At 37.0% G+C, this 16,595-nt stretch overlaps 1 protein-coding gene across 1 annotated transcript in view; it reads left to right on the forward strand.

Moving 5' to 3' along the window:
• Positions 1–16,595, forward strand: part of Ascc3 (activating signal cointegrator 1 complex subunit 3) — a 282,052-nt gene that overhangs the window by 148,759 nt on the left and 116,698 nt on the right. The window contains exons 31-33 of the mRNA XM_021173819.2: positions 11,978–12,115; positions 12,207–12,327; positions 13,622–13,754. Of these exons, the coding sequence (XP_021029478.1) occupies positions 11,978–12,115; positions 12,207–12,327; positions 13,622–13,754 (392 nt within the window). The remainder of the gene's footprint in view (positions 1–11,977; positions 12,116–12,206; positions 12,328–13,621; positions 13,755–16,595) is intronic.

Raw genomic sequence — 16,595 nt, forward strand, 5'->3', positions numbered from 1 at the left:
ACAAATTAGTAAACAAGATACACAACGTCATCAATATGAGGAGCAAAGCCGTGGTCATCTCAGTGCAGAAAAAATATGTGATAAAATGGAAAAATGAGTATAGAAGGCACATGCTTCATATTGTTTGACTTTTCTCAAGTTGTGAGCTAGCATTTCATCTCAGATATACATACAGAGTAAACACTCCCATCAAAATACACATTTAGTGAAGCATTGAATTTAATGGGTAATTACATGGGTATGTCTGGGGTGTTAACACAATGCAATTGTATCCCTCAGAATCCTTCCCCATCAAGGTTGATGACTCATAACCTATACAGCTATAGACAGCTCTGCCCATGAGCCTCTTCTCCTTACCACTTGTGCATAACCTTCTGCAGGAGCTTATAAATCACAACTCTTACGACATACATTTTGGTTGTTTCCTGAGCTAGACAGAATGTTTCAGTTCTGTGGGAACAGCTATACAACGCCTCAGTCTATAAAGTCCACTTGTGATCCCTAAACTATGAACACTATTAGAGAAAAACTGGAAGGCATCTCTATAATATCTGGAGTAAAACTTACATAAGCACTTTCATCACACTGTGCTGAAAGGCCTTCCATAGCAGTCCAATTGATTCTATTTACAAACGACATATAGAAAAAAATCCAAAAATTACACCAAAATCTGTGAGAAATGATGAATGAATTCCATAAAATTTACAGAGAGAAGTGCATGTATTGTAAGTTATCTGAAAGAGAAATCAAGAATTCTATCCTCTAAGTTATCAAGGCAAAATAATACCTTTACATTACAAATTATGACACATCAATTAAAGAAATTTGAAGATAATACAAAAGTGGAAGGACAGTCTATGTTCACAAAGTAAGAGCTAGTGTTGACAGAATATCCATACCTCCTATTAGGAGAATCAGAATGTTCATCCCACAGGCTCCTGCTTTTGATGGTTGATAAACATTTTATGGTGCTGTCTTAAAGCTGTGGAGCATTTAGGAATTGGGGCCTGAGTGGATTGGAAAGGTGCCTAGAGTCAGGTCTTTGAAGGTTGTACAAGTCCTGGCTTGCCTGCTCTACTTCCCACACTGCACAAACCTGTTATGGACTCACTTGTCTGAAAGTCTGCCTGTCCAACTCTATATGCTCAGAATCATATCTGCTTTAAGTTTGACAGACCTCTTAGCCAGATGATGACCAGTTCTCAAGGAGGTTAAGAACACACACATACACATGCACATGCACACAAGTGCATCTTATAAAGGTATTCAAATAAGGCAATAGAAGGTTGTGGGAAACAATCATCAATAAAATCAATGGTAAGTGAAGTAGAATAAGAGGACAGTAGTAGTGTGTTTCTTGATGGCATTAAAGCTGAGAAACAAAGCATGAGATTGAACTTGTTGTATACCAAGAAGGGCACAGAGCTTTTGGATCAAGGAACAGCATTATAAAGGAACAACGATTATTAGCCTTGCTGTAGCTGGAAGGCTACTACAAAGGTGGCATAGGTGAGATAGGGAGTTCATGCGAAGTATTAACTCACCATTAGGGTGGTTGCATTTTAAGTATTATGAAGAGAAATTTGTTTATAAGGCCAGCATTTTTGTAGTTAATGTTTTAGTATGCTTAGGAGAAGCAAATAAGTAACATATGGTGATTGTTATGGGATAAATAAGCAAGGTATAAGACGTTCTGTGTGGTTGAGATGAGCCTCTGATAAGGAAATGTCTGAACAAAGCGGAAAAATACAACAGGCAAACCAAGCAGATAGCTAAGTTCAAGACAACCACATGGGGGGGGGGGGGGGTGTGTGTGTAAAATTACATACATTCATTTACAATTTTTTATATTTTCGAGTGTGTATATTCACATTTTTGAATGCATGTGTATGAAGAAGCCCAGATTTGATGTCAAGAAACATTCTAGATGACTCTTTTGTTTTCTTTATTGAGAGGGTCTCTAAATCAAATCTAGAGCTAGCTCATCAACATGGCTAGCTAGCCAGCTTGCTCTGGGGATCCCCATCTCTGCTTTCTCTGTCTGCAGTTACAAGTGATCTGTCATGGCCAGATAGCCTTTATACATGGGTTTCTGGGAATCCATGTACTTGAATGGCAAGTTCTTTAACCTCTAAGCCATCTCCCCACATATTTTACTCACTCTTTGAGAACAATTTTTATTACTTTTGGAAGAATAAAGTGGAACTTTTGGACAGATGATAACCCAGGGTCTCCTTCCTTGGTAACCGTGGGGGATGTAAAGGTACCTTTAGAATTAACAGTAAGGCCAGGATACATGAAGGATAGGAAACGTAATCAAGAATGGCACCCACCGTGGCTGCTAACTCAGAACGTAATGATGCCACTTAATGAAGTGGCAAAATCTGATGGAGGAAGAAAGAGCTTTTAACTCTAAAGTTATGTTTACATATTTTTTGGTGTGCTTAAGATTTTAAAGTGGAAATTACAAAGTGATTAAATGGAAGAGGTTTGTCAAACTTAAAGCAGATGTGAATTGTGAGCATATAGAGTTGGACATATCTATGTACAAGCAGACTTTCAGCCATGTGAGTCCATAACAGCTTTGTGCACTGTGGAGAAGCAGAAGACCACAAGGAATGTGGTCCTCTTTTATGAGTTGCGGCAAAAAATGGGGGTCTGTCAAAAGCTGGGGTAAAGTGATGCCAGTAGACAGGGTTTGTTGCATGAGGAAGTGCTCAGCTACATGAAATGTTGAAGTGATTTTTTTTTTTTTTTTTTTTTTTTTTTTGCATGAGAGGGAAGCTCCCGATGTTAACAGTTGGGAGGCCCTGAGTGAATTTAGCAAGTAGTAATCTATTATGAACAGAAGCCAGTTTGGAATTGGTTAAGAAATAAATGAGAGGAGCAGGAAGAAATGGAAGCAAATGCTCAAGTCAGTTAACTGGCACTTTGATTTAGCACTGAGAAGGAAGGATCACTGAATCACATTTGCTCAGGTGTTTAAGTGTGCAGTCCCACATTCAACAGGAATGGTTTAAGCTCTGGGTCCTCACTCACCAGCCAGCACTAAAAGACATAAAAATGGAAGAAAACCCTTCCTTCTGAATGCACTGGCTGAAACCTCAGAATATGGCCCTGATTTCTCTTCAGCTGAGTCAAAAGATTAGGCTTTTGTCATGGTTATGTTTACATTCCCCCTTCAGCTCTGTCTCCTGCTCTAGCTCCATGGCTTCCCCTTTCTTTCTGTATACTGTTAAGCAAGATCTGCATACCTAAAATAATATAATAAGGAACCAATTCATTTATTTTTGTCCTCTTAAGGGGAAGTAAATGAGAATTCTCCAAAGCCCTTTGTCCTAGAAAATGTGGAGCAAATGTGTTAAGTTTTTCCCAGAGTCCCTCATGACAGGTGGGGAATATCTAAAGATCCAGAGCAGGAAAGAAAATATCTCTGCCTGAAGCAAACCCAGAAAGGGATATAGAAGGAGACAACATGAAAACAAAGATGAGAAATACAACAATATGGCTAAATCTTGTTAATTGTAATTAATGGGCTAGAAGCCTTCCTAAATATATTGAACACTTAAAAAGTTGGCTAAATTTCTATGCTACTTTAAAGTGTAAATTTATAAGAAAAAAAAAGAGTGTAAGTGATGAATAAATCTCACCCTTGTTGCTTACTGGGTTTTGTTTTGTGGTATAAAGTATCAAACTCCAGGCCTCCTACAATGTAGGCAGGTGTTGTGATTACACCTCTGGGTATACCTAAAAAGGAACATGTAAATGACCTACCTTCAGTGTGAATAGCACTATTCCATGGGCTTCACTGAATAAGGAGACAGTTATTTGAGCATTAGCTGTCATTATTCTCTGTACTCTGACCTTGAACACTATGTGGCCAGCTGCTTCCCAGTAACCACCCAGCTTTCCCTACCATGATGGACTTCCATTGGAACTGTAAGCCAGAACAAGCCCTCTCTCCCTTAAGCTAGTTTGGTCAGGTATTTTGTCGTAGCATCAAGACTGTTAACCAATACAAGTTTCTATCACTGACTTACATCCTTGGCAGATTTTTATGTTCACTCTGACACAGGTCTTGCTATACGTAGTGCAGTGTGCCCTCAAGCTAAAGGTTCTGTGTCTGCTTCCAGAGTAGCTTGGAAACACCATGCTGTTCCCCAACCCTGGCCTCTTCTCTGAATTAATCAGGCCTTAAACCTCTTAAAAAACAAGGAAATTCTTATGATGGGATTAATCTAGTGCTGGTGTGGAAAATAGAGATTTGTTGAGCATTGGATATGTGGGTGAAGTGAGATTCATGGGATATAGGTATGATAGTGAACATATTCATACATATTCATCCTCCTAAACCACAAAAGACAAGACGCTGTTTCTCATTTTCTTAGTTGGTATCATTGTGGAGTTCTTTAAAGGATATATATTATCAAATCTGGTCATGAACTTCCAGAACAGTTCTTATCCCAATTTTTCAGTTGCAGAAACTGGAACAGAAAGATTGATTACGTTAGGTGATACATAAAGCAAGTAACAAGTTGAACCCAAATGCAGGGTAGCAACTCAGCCTGTTTTGTTTGGTTTTTATCTTTCAATATACTAAGTGGACTCCTTAATAACATACTAACTTCAGATAAGAAGAAAAAGTTGGAGATGAATAGGGAAAGTTTGATAAGGAAAAATTGTACAAGAAAAGTTAATAGCTACATGAAGAAGTAACTGACAAGACTGCCATTTCATAATCATGAAGAGGTTGAAAGATGTGGTGTTTGGTTTTAGTTTAGAGAACAGGATAATTGAGATGTCCTTGTTTAGGCATCGGACTAAAAATACTCAAATCCTAAAGAACAAGTATATTTGCAAATCATCTCCGTATGTAGATGGTAATTACTCATTGTGTCTTTATTGCTTTCTGCATACAATCTAGAACAGTGGAGTCTAGTCAACGCTGTAACAGTAGTTTCTCATTCATGTTGTAATATGGGGTGGGGGCACTGTGTTTGAAGGCATGAACTACATACAGCAGTTCTAGGATCTGTATGCTTAGAAACTATCACTTTAGGAACATTATATATTCTATCTTTATTTAGAGCATTTGTTGTTCTGATTATTATGTGTCGGGAGGTATTTCTTTTCTGGTCCAGTCTATTTGGAGTTCTGTAGGCTTCCTGTATGTTCATGGGCATCTCTTTCTTTAGATTTGGGAAGTTTTCTTCTATAATTTTGTTGAAGGTGTTTGCTGGTCCTTTGAGTTGAAAATCTTCATTCTCATCCACTCCTATTATCCGTAGGTTTGGTCTTCTCATTGTGTCCTGTATTTCTTGGATGTTTTGAGTTAGGATCTTTTTGCATTTTACATTTTCCTTGATTGTTGTGCCGATGTTCTCTATGGAATCTTCTGCACCTGAGATTCTCTCTTCCATCTCTTGTATTCTGTTGCTGATGCTGGTATCTATGGTTCCAGATTTCTTTCCTAGGGTTTCTATCTCCAGTGTTGCCTCATTTTGGGTTTTCTTTATTGTGTCTACTTCCCTTTTTAGGTCTAGTATGGTTTTGTTCATTTCCATCATCTGTTTGGATGTGTTTTCCTGTTTTTCATTAAGGACTTCTACCTGTTTGATTATGTTATCCTGTTTTTCTTTAAGGATTTGTAACTCTTTAGCTGTGTTCTCCTGCAATTCTTTAAGGGATTTTTGTGCTTCCTCTTTACTGTCTTCTACCAGTTTACCAGTGTTCCTTTGTATTTCTTTAAGTGTGTTATTAAAGTCCTTCTTGAAGTCCTCTACCATCATCATGAGATATGCTTTTAGATCCGTGTCTAGCTTTTCCGGTGTGTTGGGGTGCCCTGGACTGGGCGAAGTGGGAGTGCTGGGTTCTGATGATGGTGAGTGTTCTTGGTTTCTGTTAGTAAGATTATTACGTTTACCTTTCGCCATCTGGTAATCTCTGGGGTTAGTTATTGTCGTTTTCACTGTTTAAAGATTGGAGCAGAAGCTGTGTTCCACTCACCAGCAGTCTCAAAATCCTGTGGCGGGGGTCGTGGGTAGATGGCAGGTGTCAGCCAACCCTGCGCTCTAGCTACCCTGGTGCTGATCCGGCCGGATGAGGCCTGTGGCCCTACTCAGGCTGGTTTCTGCTTCCCTAACTAATGCAGTCTCAGGTCCCGCGCGCAATTGGATTGGAGCAGAAGTTGTGTTCCACTCACCAGAAGTCTTAAGATCCTGTGGCGGGTGTTGTGGGTAGCTGGCGAGTGTCAGCCGACCCTGCGCCCTAGCTACCCTGGTGCTTTTCTGACCTGAAGAGGCTTGTGGCCCTATGTAGGCCAGATCTCTCTCTCCCCAACCAGAGCAGTCTCAGGTCCCGCGTGATTGGACTGGAGCAGAAGCTGTGTTCCACTCACCAGCAGTCTCAAAATCCTGTGGCGGGGGTCGTGGGTAGCTGGCGGGTGTCAGCCGACCCTGTGCTCTAGCTACCCTGGTGCTGATCCGGCCGGATGAGGCCTGTGGCCCTACTCAGGCCGGTTTCTGCTTCCCTAACTAATGTAGTCTCAGGTCCCATAAGTGGATATTAGCCCAAAACTTAGGATACCCAAGATATAAGATACAATTTGATAAACGCATGAAACTCAAGAAGAATGAAGACCAAAATGTGGACACTGTGCACCTTCTTAGAATTGGGAACAAAACACCCAGGGAAGGAGTTACAGAGACAAAGTTCGTAGCTGTGATGAAAGGATGGACCATTTAGAGACTGCCGTATCCAGGGATCCATCCCATAAGCAGCTTCTAAACGCTGACACCATTGCATACACTAGCAAGATTTTGCTGAAAGGACCCAAATATAACTGACTCTTGTGAGACGATGCCGGGGCCTAGCAAACACAGGAGAGGATGTTCACAGTCAGCTATTGGATGTATCACAGGGCTCCCAATGGAGAAGCTAGAGAAAGTACCCAAGGAGCTAAAGGGATCTGCAACCCTATTGTTGGAACAACATGATGTACTAACCAGAACCCCGGAGCTCTTGTCTCTAGCTACATATGTATCGAAAGATGGCCTAGTCGGCCATCAGTGGAAAGAGAGGCCCATTGGACTTGCAAACTTTATATGCCCCAATATAGGGGAATGCCAGGGCCAAAAGAACGGGAATGGGTGGGTAGGGAAGGGGGGGCGCTATGGGGGACTTTTGGGATAGCATTGGAAATGTAATTGAGGAAAATATGTAATAAAAATATTAAAAATTTAAAAAAAAAGGAACATTATATATTAGGGTGCCCAATTGACATCTGCACATATGCCAGAATCAAATGAGGGATACTGAACCTTTGTTAGTACCATGGTTCTGCAACATTGAGAATACCATATAAAAGGCTGTTCCTCCTGAAAGCAATGAGGTGACCTTGACAATATATTATGCCCTTCTGGTTATCATCTTTAATGATTTAATTCATAAAAATGAAATATAATTGTGCTACTTTTAAATGTTAGCTTTAGTCAGGTACTTTGAATCCCAGCACTGGGGAGGTAGGGGCAGGAAGATATCTCTGAGTTCAAGACTAGCCTAGTCTACAGAGTGAGTTCCAGGACAACCAGGGATTCAACTAGACCCTGTCTCCAAAAAAAAAAAAAAAAAAAAAAAAAGATAACTCTATAAAATTCCTTTGCAAATTAGTTTCTTCTGCATTCAAAAAGCCTTTTTAATATATGGAAATAGTCTCCAAACATAAAGTAGAATCAAAACTCTCTAAAAGTGGAAATAAGTACAAAAGTTATGTTCAAAAGTAAATATGAATTGTGTACAGAATGATTTTCTGCTGGTGATGTAGGGAATTATTGTAAAAATGAGGGTAAGGAAAGATTGTTAATATCTTATCCTATGACTCAGTTTTTATATTATTAGTAAAAAATTAGGCCAAGCTAAAAATAATTTTTAAATGTTATTTTGCATGTTTGGGAGACATGACAGATCTGTTGTTTAGATTTTATTTACTTTCAGACTTTATTTTACTCATTTGTAATTCACACTTTCTTTGTATATTTACTCTGCATGTAATTTTTTTCTGTCATCATTACCAACGATTGAACCCATGGCTTTATATGTGAAAAGCAGGTGCTCTGTTGCTAAACTTTGCCCTCAGGCAGAATTATTTCATTAATTACATATGTATATACTTAAATTTAGTATGTCACTCTATGGTATAAATCATTCATTGTATGGTTGTATTTGGGGTTCAGGAAAGGAACATAATTTTCAGTATTGGGGATTTTTGGAAATTATATTCTGGATAACTACTTCTTGAATTTTTTTAGCATATCCGTAGAATGTTTAGTTGCTTCCTTCACTGTTAATTTCCTCTCTTCTATTGGGTTCATCATAGAGAAACAGGTTAAGAAATGAATATTTGGTACAAAAATATTTAAACTTATTTAATATGTGTATCAATGTGACTTGTTTATTTCTGTTTTTAAAAGTATTTGTAGCTTTTGTGGTTCTTCTGCTTGGTATATCTTCTATTGAGCAGTTCTAACTATTGATAAGCATCATTCAGTGGCATATGGTCTGAGTCTGACATGCTTTGAAAAGAGTACAGAGTTCTGATAATGAGGATTCTGTGAAAATGGGAAAACCAGCACAACAGATATGCTTTGAGAAGCTATGGGATTTTAGCATCTTGAAACAATATATCATACTCAAAGGGACAGAACTGGCCTGCACAGCCTGTTAGCTCATTCTTGTCCAATCTGGTCTCCTTTCTTTTGGAGCCAGCATTGTCATCAAGTTGCTGAATTATATTCTGACTGGAGTGTTCTTTAGGCCCAGAGTAATGTATCTACTTAAATGGAATCCTATCTCTCTACAAAAGCTTTTTGAGTATAATAAATTTAAAATATAAAAAATTCTATTAAGTTAAAGTAAATTGTTCAACAGCTTACATATGTGCCTCGCTCCTATCCATTAAACAGATCACTCCTTCGAAGAATATAGATCTGCTTCTCTTTCATGTACAATATGGAATTTTTTTTTTGTTTAACTATTAGGTTGTCTAACATATTTCAGAGGCTGTTTATTAGAAAAATACCAATGCATCATAACAAATATCTCTTAAACAAATAGAAACTCCCTGTTGTTTTCATTGTTGTAGACATGATTCCTTAGCATCCCATCTTACCAAAAATTAAGCCTTTCAGGCTCATCATATCTGTTTTTATGTAATAAGTAATGGGCCTTATATGTGCTTAGGTATTCCTAGAGAAATTGAGATGATAATCCAAATAACTTTTGTGCATTTTATTGTATTGACTCAAAGTTGAGAAAAATTACTGTTTTGATTTCAAAATCAGTGAAACTTTTAAATTTGACATAATTTAGCACACTATGTTATATACTGTGATTTTAGTACTACTGCATTACATAAAGAATAATCTGTGATAAGCTTTGAAAAGTGGTAGCACAATGGCAGGCAAACAGGAAGGAATAAAGAAATATCTACTAAGATGTTTACCATTCATTATATAAAAATTCCCCAATCATTTTTACTTGACTTAAAATGTTTTCATCTAAATTAAACTCATTTTTAAAAAGAATAACAAAGACATATGATTCAATAAAATATATTTTTTTTAAATTCATTCTACTTCAGTAGTATTTTATGTTAAATGATTAACATCTATAAATTTTGCTTTTTGCTGTACAGAAAATTCAGATTCATCTCTAGAAACTGATAATAAATGAAGTTGTATTTCTGTGATTGCTCTCTTGAGCATTTCGGGGATTTCCCATTCAGATAGGCAACGCTCTCCTTTTAATGTGTTGATTTATGTGAACATGAGGTGGAGGGAGTAAAAAACAGCTCCTCTTTTCCCAAACCTTCTATCACAAGCAGCTTTGGCTTTTGATTGTCATGGGACAGTATGAGTTACACAGTTCATTTGTACTTATTAAAAAACTGAAAAATCTAGAAGTCATTTTAAGAAAACATCAGTTAATTAATAACTGATAGAATAGATTGAAAATAACTAATGATGTGAAAACGGCTCACATATAATTTGTGAGAAATTTAAGAACCTTCTTATACTATCTTCATTGTAGACAGAGTACGTATCTTACACAAAATTTCAGATAGTTTGTTAAGTTCACAGATAAATACAGAAATGCTGTTAGTTACCATGTGGTATGAGATGGAATAAACTAATAATACACTGCAGCCAACACAGTGAAAGTTGATAGGTAATATTTTTATATGGATGTTATTCAGAGTATTGTCTACTCAATGAACTGCTTTCTGTAAGTTAATATTACTACTAAGCTTTACTTGCATTATACATTATTATGTATTATATGTAAAACAGTTTTTCCAACATTTTAAATTTCTACAAGATTTTTATTGAGAAACAAAACAAATAGAAAGGGTAGCAATTATATGGGTAATGTGGACCGATCGATATATTTCTTCTAAAATGTAGCAGCTAGGTAAAAGATCCCTAGTTGTAGATTTTGAGATGCTTAGTTTACGAGATGCCAAGAAGTGCTTGCTGATAGGAGCCTGATAAACTGTCTCCTGAGAGGCTCTGACAAAGCTGGACAAGTACAGAGGTGGATGTTCGCAGCCAACCATTGAACTGAGCATGGGGTCCCCTATGGAAACATTAGAAAAAGGACTGAAGGAACTGAAGGGGTTTGCAACCCCATAAGTCGAACAACAATATCAACCAATCACACCCCCTCCCCCTACCCTCTCCTCCCAAGAGCTCCCAGGGACTAAACCACCAACCAAAGAATACACTTGGAGGGACCCATGGCTCCAGCTGAATATGTAGCTGAGGATGACCTTGTTGGGCAACAGTGGGAGGAGAGGCCCTTGGTCCTGTGAAGACTCGATGCCCCAGTGTAAGGGAATGCCAGGGCAGGGCAGTGGGAGTGGGTAGGTGGGTGGGGGAACATCCTCATAGAAGCAGGGTGAGGGGAGGTGGGATAGGAGGTTTCTGGGGGAAACTGGGAAAGTGGATAACATTTGAAATGTAAATAAAGAAAAATATGTAATAAAAGAAAAAAAACTAGATACGGATGTGTTATAGGCAAAAGGTTAATACCCATAAATATAAAGATCTATATCACACTAATAAGAAAAAAGAGAGCTATCACGTCATCTAAAGCAAAATGTTAATTCATGAGAGTGAAGAGGGAGGAAGGAAAACAGGAAAGAAAGAAAACAGCCAGGAAATAGGAAACACTTTTTTAGCTTCACTGCTAATCAAAGTAATAAGGAATAAGCAAAAATAGTCTAATTTTTCTTTTTATGATAAAAATGGTTCAGACTGATATAATTAAAGCTGTGGCCTTTTCCGGGAGAGAAGTTTGAAATAGACATCCTTAAAGTATCTTCAACTCTTCTTAACCTTCAGGAAATTGGTTTATAAAATTAACAGTAGCTATTATTACATGGCTCTAATCGGAGAATTTAAAAGCATATATCAGATTACTATTATTCTAATTTACAGATAAAGAAACTAAGGCTCAGAGAAGTCATGTGACTTTGTCAAAGTCATGTGACTACTAAGATCAGTATGAAAGCTTTTTTGGAATAATTTCTGTGTGCTAGTACTGTATCAGATGTTTTTTGTTTGTATTTTCTCAGTTTTAAATGCAGAACCAGAAAGGTAAGTATTTTTAAAAATATAATAAGATCTGAACTATTTTAGACAACATTATATCCTTTTAGTCTGTAATCATTAAGGGGAACTTATGATTATCATGATATATTTTTCTCTTATTGTATAATATTAAAAAGGGTAGTATGGAGAACATGTTTTTACTAAGAAGGAATTCTTTTCAGTTTACCTAGCTTCAGTGGAAATGGTAGAGGTGTTTATAATGTCATTAAAAGAAAACAAGCACAGTAATATCAATCACATGTAATTGAAATGCATGAGTCTTTTGAAGCAGATGCATCTGCATCTTGGATTTGTGCTTGCATTTGCAGATGGACAACATCATTGGAACAGTACGAGATTCCAACCTGAAGCTGACTCTAGCTTTTGGAATAGGAATGCATCATGCTGGCCTGCATGAAAGAGACCGAAAAACTGTAGAAGAGCTGTTTGTGAACTGTAAAGTTCAGGTACTTCCTTTTCTGTCCTCCATGAAAACATACTTAAAAGTAACAGAAGTTTTCTTTTATTTAGCTGTAAGACATTATCTTTATCTTTTAGGTTCTCATTGCTACAAGCACATTAGCATGGGGTGTAAACTTTCCAGCACACTTAGTAATTATTAAGGGAACTGAATATTATGATGGAAAGACAAGACGTTATGTGGATTTTCCCATCACAGGTAACTTCCTTACTGCAGAGGTATATTAAGCTTGTATTTTGTTCTTAGCAGGTTAGGTCATAGCCACTACAGTTTACATAAATTTAATATTGAGATTTCATTCCATTTAAGTATATAATTAAACAAGTTATGAAGTGTTATTTTTCAGTAAAAATACTTATGAAAATATTGAATTTGTGTATTTACTTTTTCAATCTCTTAAATAATAGTACTGGTTAATAGTTACTAAGAAAAATAAATTTTGATTCAGCAGTTCAATAATAGATTTCAGAAGCTAAATAGTTTTAATTATAAATTACTATAAATGTTCTTATAGATTAAAAAAATAAATAAAATTTATTCTCCAGGAGCATGAAAGATAAGAACCAAATAGACTTCTTATCTAGGGGAAACATAGACAAATGCCCTAACAGGAAAGGTTTCCTATATGGGTTTGCTTTTTCCTTGTTTAATTAAAATAGAGATATTACTTATTTTGTGAGTTCATGTATGCATTCATGCTCATATTGTAGTGTGGTGGGTACACTAGCACTATGTGTGTACATGCCGGTAGAGGCCAGAAGATGATAGCAGTTGTCTTTCTCAATCACTGCTATTATTTACTAAAGCATGGGCTCAGTTATGTACTAAATCACAGACTAGATGAACTCATCTGGTCTAGCTAGCCAACTTGTTTTGAGAGTCTCTGCCTCTGCCTCCCAAGCACTGAGATATAGGCAGGCTGCCATACCCTTCTGGCTTTTATATCAGTGCTGCATCTCAAAACTCATCTTAAATCATATAACTCAAGAGAAATTTATTTCACAAATAATGTAAGCTACCATTTTAAGAGTTCAAACTTAAGGGGCTGGAGAGATGGCTCAGTGGTTAAGAGTACTGTCTACTCTTCCAGAGGTCCTGAGTTCAATTCCCAGCATCTACATAGTAGCTCACAACCATCTGTTATGGGATCTGATGTCTTCTGGAGTATCTGAAAACAGCTACAACGTACTCATATAAATAAAATGAATAAATCTTTAAAAATACAAAAGGAAAAAAAAAGAGTTCAAACTTAAATCACAGTCACTTAATATAAATTTTTCAGTATAGCATATTATATATATATATATATATAGTATATGTACATTTATATATAAGTTAGGGAATGTATTAGTAATGATCAAAGAAGCACACATATGTTCTTAAAATATTCTGTTGACTGTTAATTCTTTCTGTTAGAAGCATGCCCTTATTAGTGACTCTCTAACTCATGCTAAGTGTCACTTCAGAATCCCTTTTATTTTTTCTTCCATAGATGTGCTGCAGATGATGGGACGAGCTGGGAGACCTCAGTTTGATGACCAGGGCAAAGCTGTAATTCTAGTTCATGATATAAAAAAAGATTTTTATAAAAAGTTTCTTTATGAACCTTTCCCAGTAGAATCAAGGTAAGTTTGGTTTTAAACAAGTATAAAGGTTTTCATACAATTTTTTTATTATATTCTTTCCCATCCCCAACTCTTCTCAGATTATTTCCACCTCCCTACCCACCCAACTTCATGTTCATGCAACCTCTTCTACTCTCCCCCCCACCCTTATCTGTTTCCCTCAAAAGAACCAAAAAAACAAAAACTGTCTGGTTGGTGGCTCAGTGTCTGAGAGATCTCGGGAGTCCAGGTTAGTTGAGACAGCTGGTCTTCCTGTGGGGTCACCCTCCTCCTCAGCTTCTTCCAGCTTTTCCCTAATTCTACCACAGGAGTCCCCAGCTTCTATCCATTAGTTGGGTGTAAGTATCTGCATCTGACCCTTTGAGCTACTTGTTGGGCCTCTCAGATGGCAGCCATGCTAGGCTTCTGTCTGCAAGCACACCATAGCATCAGTAACAGTGTCGGGACCTGGAGCCTCCCAGTGAGCTGGATCCTAAATTTGGCTTCACTGGACCTCCTTTCTCTCAGGCTCTTCTCCATTTTTGTCCCTAGAGTTCTTTTAGACAGGAACAATTGTAGGTCAGAGTTTTTGACTGTGGGATGGCAACCCCATCCCTCTACTTAATTTACTTTTATTGGAGGTGGGCTCTGCACTCTTCCCACTGTAAGGCATGTCATCTAAAGGCCCTTTGGGTTGAGGTTGCCTGTTTCCATTCTTTCTGCTGGCTCTTATGACTTCAGTCCTGTTTGCACCCTCTGCCCAATACCTGATCAAATCTTTTATAAGATAAACATTTATTAAAGACTTCAACAGTTCCAAAAGTTGGTGGTTACCTTTTGGTTGCTTGCTTTGGCTTTTATATGTGGATGGTTTGGGGGGGTTAAGTCATGCTAAGCCTTACTACTAAGTATATCACTGGCCTTCTTGCTTTTTATTTTGAGAAAAGGTTTTACTAAGATACCCAGACTGAATGAACTCACTGAGTAGCCTAGGCAGGCCTTGAAGTTGCAGCTTCTATACCTCAGCGCCCCTTCCCTGAGGAACTGGGATCACAGGACTACACCATCAGGCTGTTGGCTTGTTTGATAGTGTTTTACAAAGATGAATAAAGTCATGTCTAAATATCAGAATTAGACATCATAGATATTTAAAAACATAAGATATTATAAGCAACTTTATAAAAATGATTTTATAGTTCAGCTCAAAGAGTAAAATTTATTTAAAGAAATTAAACTATCACAATACAAAAGAAAAGTCATCACTATCTGCTCTTTCAAAGCAATTGAATTCAAAATGCAAAATTTTATAATGAAATGTTCCTACCCAGGTGCTTTACTGTTGAATTCTTTCTAGTGTTGATGGATAGTGTCCGTCACAAGTGAACATTGTCCTAGTAATAAAAAGGGTAGGATTCTCAGGGTATAGTGGTGCACACTTACAGTCCCCGGACTCAGGAGGCAGATGGAAGAAAGTCCATGTAAGTTTGAGGCCAGCTTGGTCTACATTAGCACATTTCAGGCCCACTAGGACTAGACTATATAGTGAGATATCCAGAGACACAAACTAGTAGACAGAGGACAGATGAAAGAAAAAGAAGAGAAATTTAGGGAGTCTGAATAACTTAGATGATAAAATTCAGTATGAATTTTTTAAGAACTTAACTGACTTGTGTATCTATTAAATTAATACAGAATTCCAAAACAAAATTAAACTCAGCAATATATACAAACAGTTACAAGTTTACTTTATTCTATAAATGCAAAAATTGTTTTCTGAAAAGAAGTGAATCATACAGCAAAAGCATGTGAGAAACATCATATGACTATCTTATACATTTTTAAAGTGTTTGGCATAACCCATTTATTAAAAAAAAAACTAATTTACTCTGAACATTGTATAGTAAAAAGTTAACTTTTCTGGTACTTTGACTATTGCTAACATTTTATGTGTCATAGGGTTTTCCATAATTAACTTACTTCTCTATCAGTGCACATTTAGCAATCCAATTTTTTCCTCTTAATGGTTTGTTTTATAAGTATTCATGTTTTGTCTGCGTATATGTAAGAGTACCACATGCCTGCCATGCCCAGGGAGGCAAGAAGAGGGCATCAGATCCCTGGAACTGGAGTTAAAATCTGTTGAGTTCCCTTATGGGTACCAGAAACCATGGTCAGGTCCTCTGCATGTATTAACTGCTGGGCTCCACAGTTTACTGTGCTTGTACATAATGTAATGGTCAAGCATTTTACCCTTCCAATATCACATGTAAATATTTTTCTGTCAGGTTGTGATGAAAAAATGAAATTTCTAGATTATAGACTGCCTTCAAATAGACACTGCCAGTAGTTTCATTAGGCCTGAGTCCATTCTTGTTCTGTCACAAGTAAATTGTGATTGACATAAAGAACGCTTTTTACATTCAGGTAGATATTTTTTTTAATCTCTTCATGTCCTTTGTAAAAAAACTAATTTGAATACTTGCATAAGTTCTTATGTGTAATTATTTAGCCTTTTTCTTACATTGCTTGCTTTTTTTAATTTTATATAAGAAACTAAAATTAGCATGTTCCTTCCAGTTTTTCAACACATCTGATCACCTTTGCATATACCACAATCCCTAATAGAGTGTTGTTCTATTTTTTCAAGCATTTAATACTCAGCTAGTGAATAGAAGAAACGCCTTTCTCCTACCAACCCTGTCTCAACTATTCCCTTGTACTCCTCCACAGAATTTATTCCATTCTGATTGCAGCACTTCATGTTTCACACATGATATTTTTTTTTCCGTGGTTCTCATCTTCCCTCTTAAGTTTCTAGCCCTCTTCTGACCAGCTTTTGTTTTATTTTTCAGATAGCCATTC

The sequence above is a fragment of the Mus caroli genome, unplaced genomic scaffold, assembly GCF_978045245.1.
Source record: "Mus caroli unplaced genomic scaffold, Mus_caroli_1 scaffold_9, whole genome shotgun sequence".
In the NCBI taxonomy this organism is placed as follows: domain Eukaryota; kingdom Metazoa; phylum Chordata; class Mammalia; order Rodentia; family Muridae; genus Mus; species Mus caroli.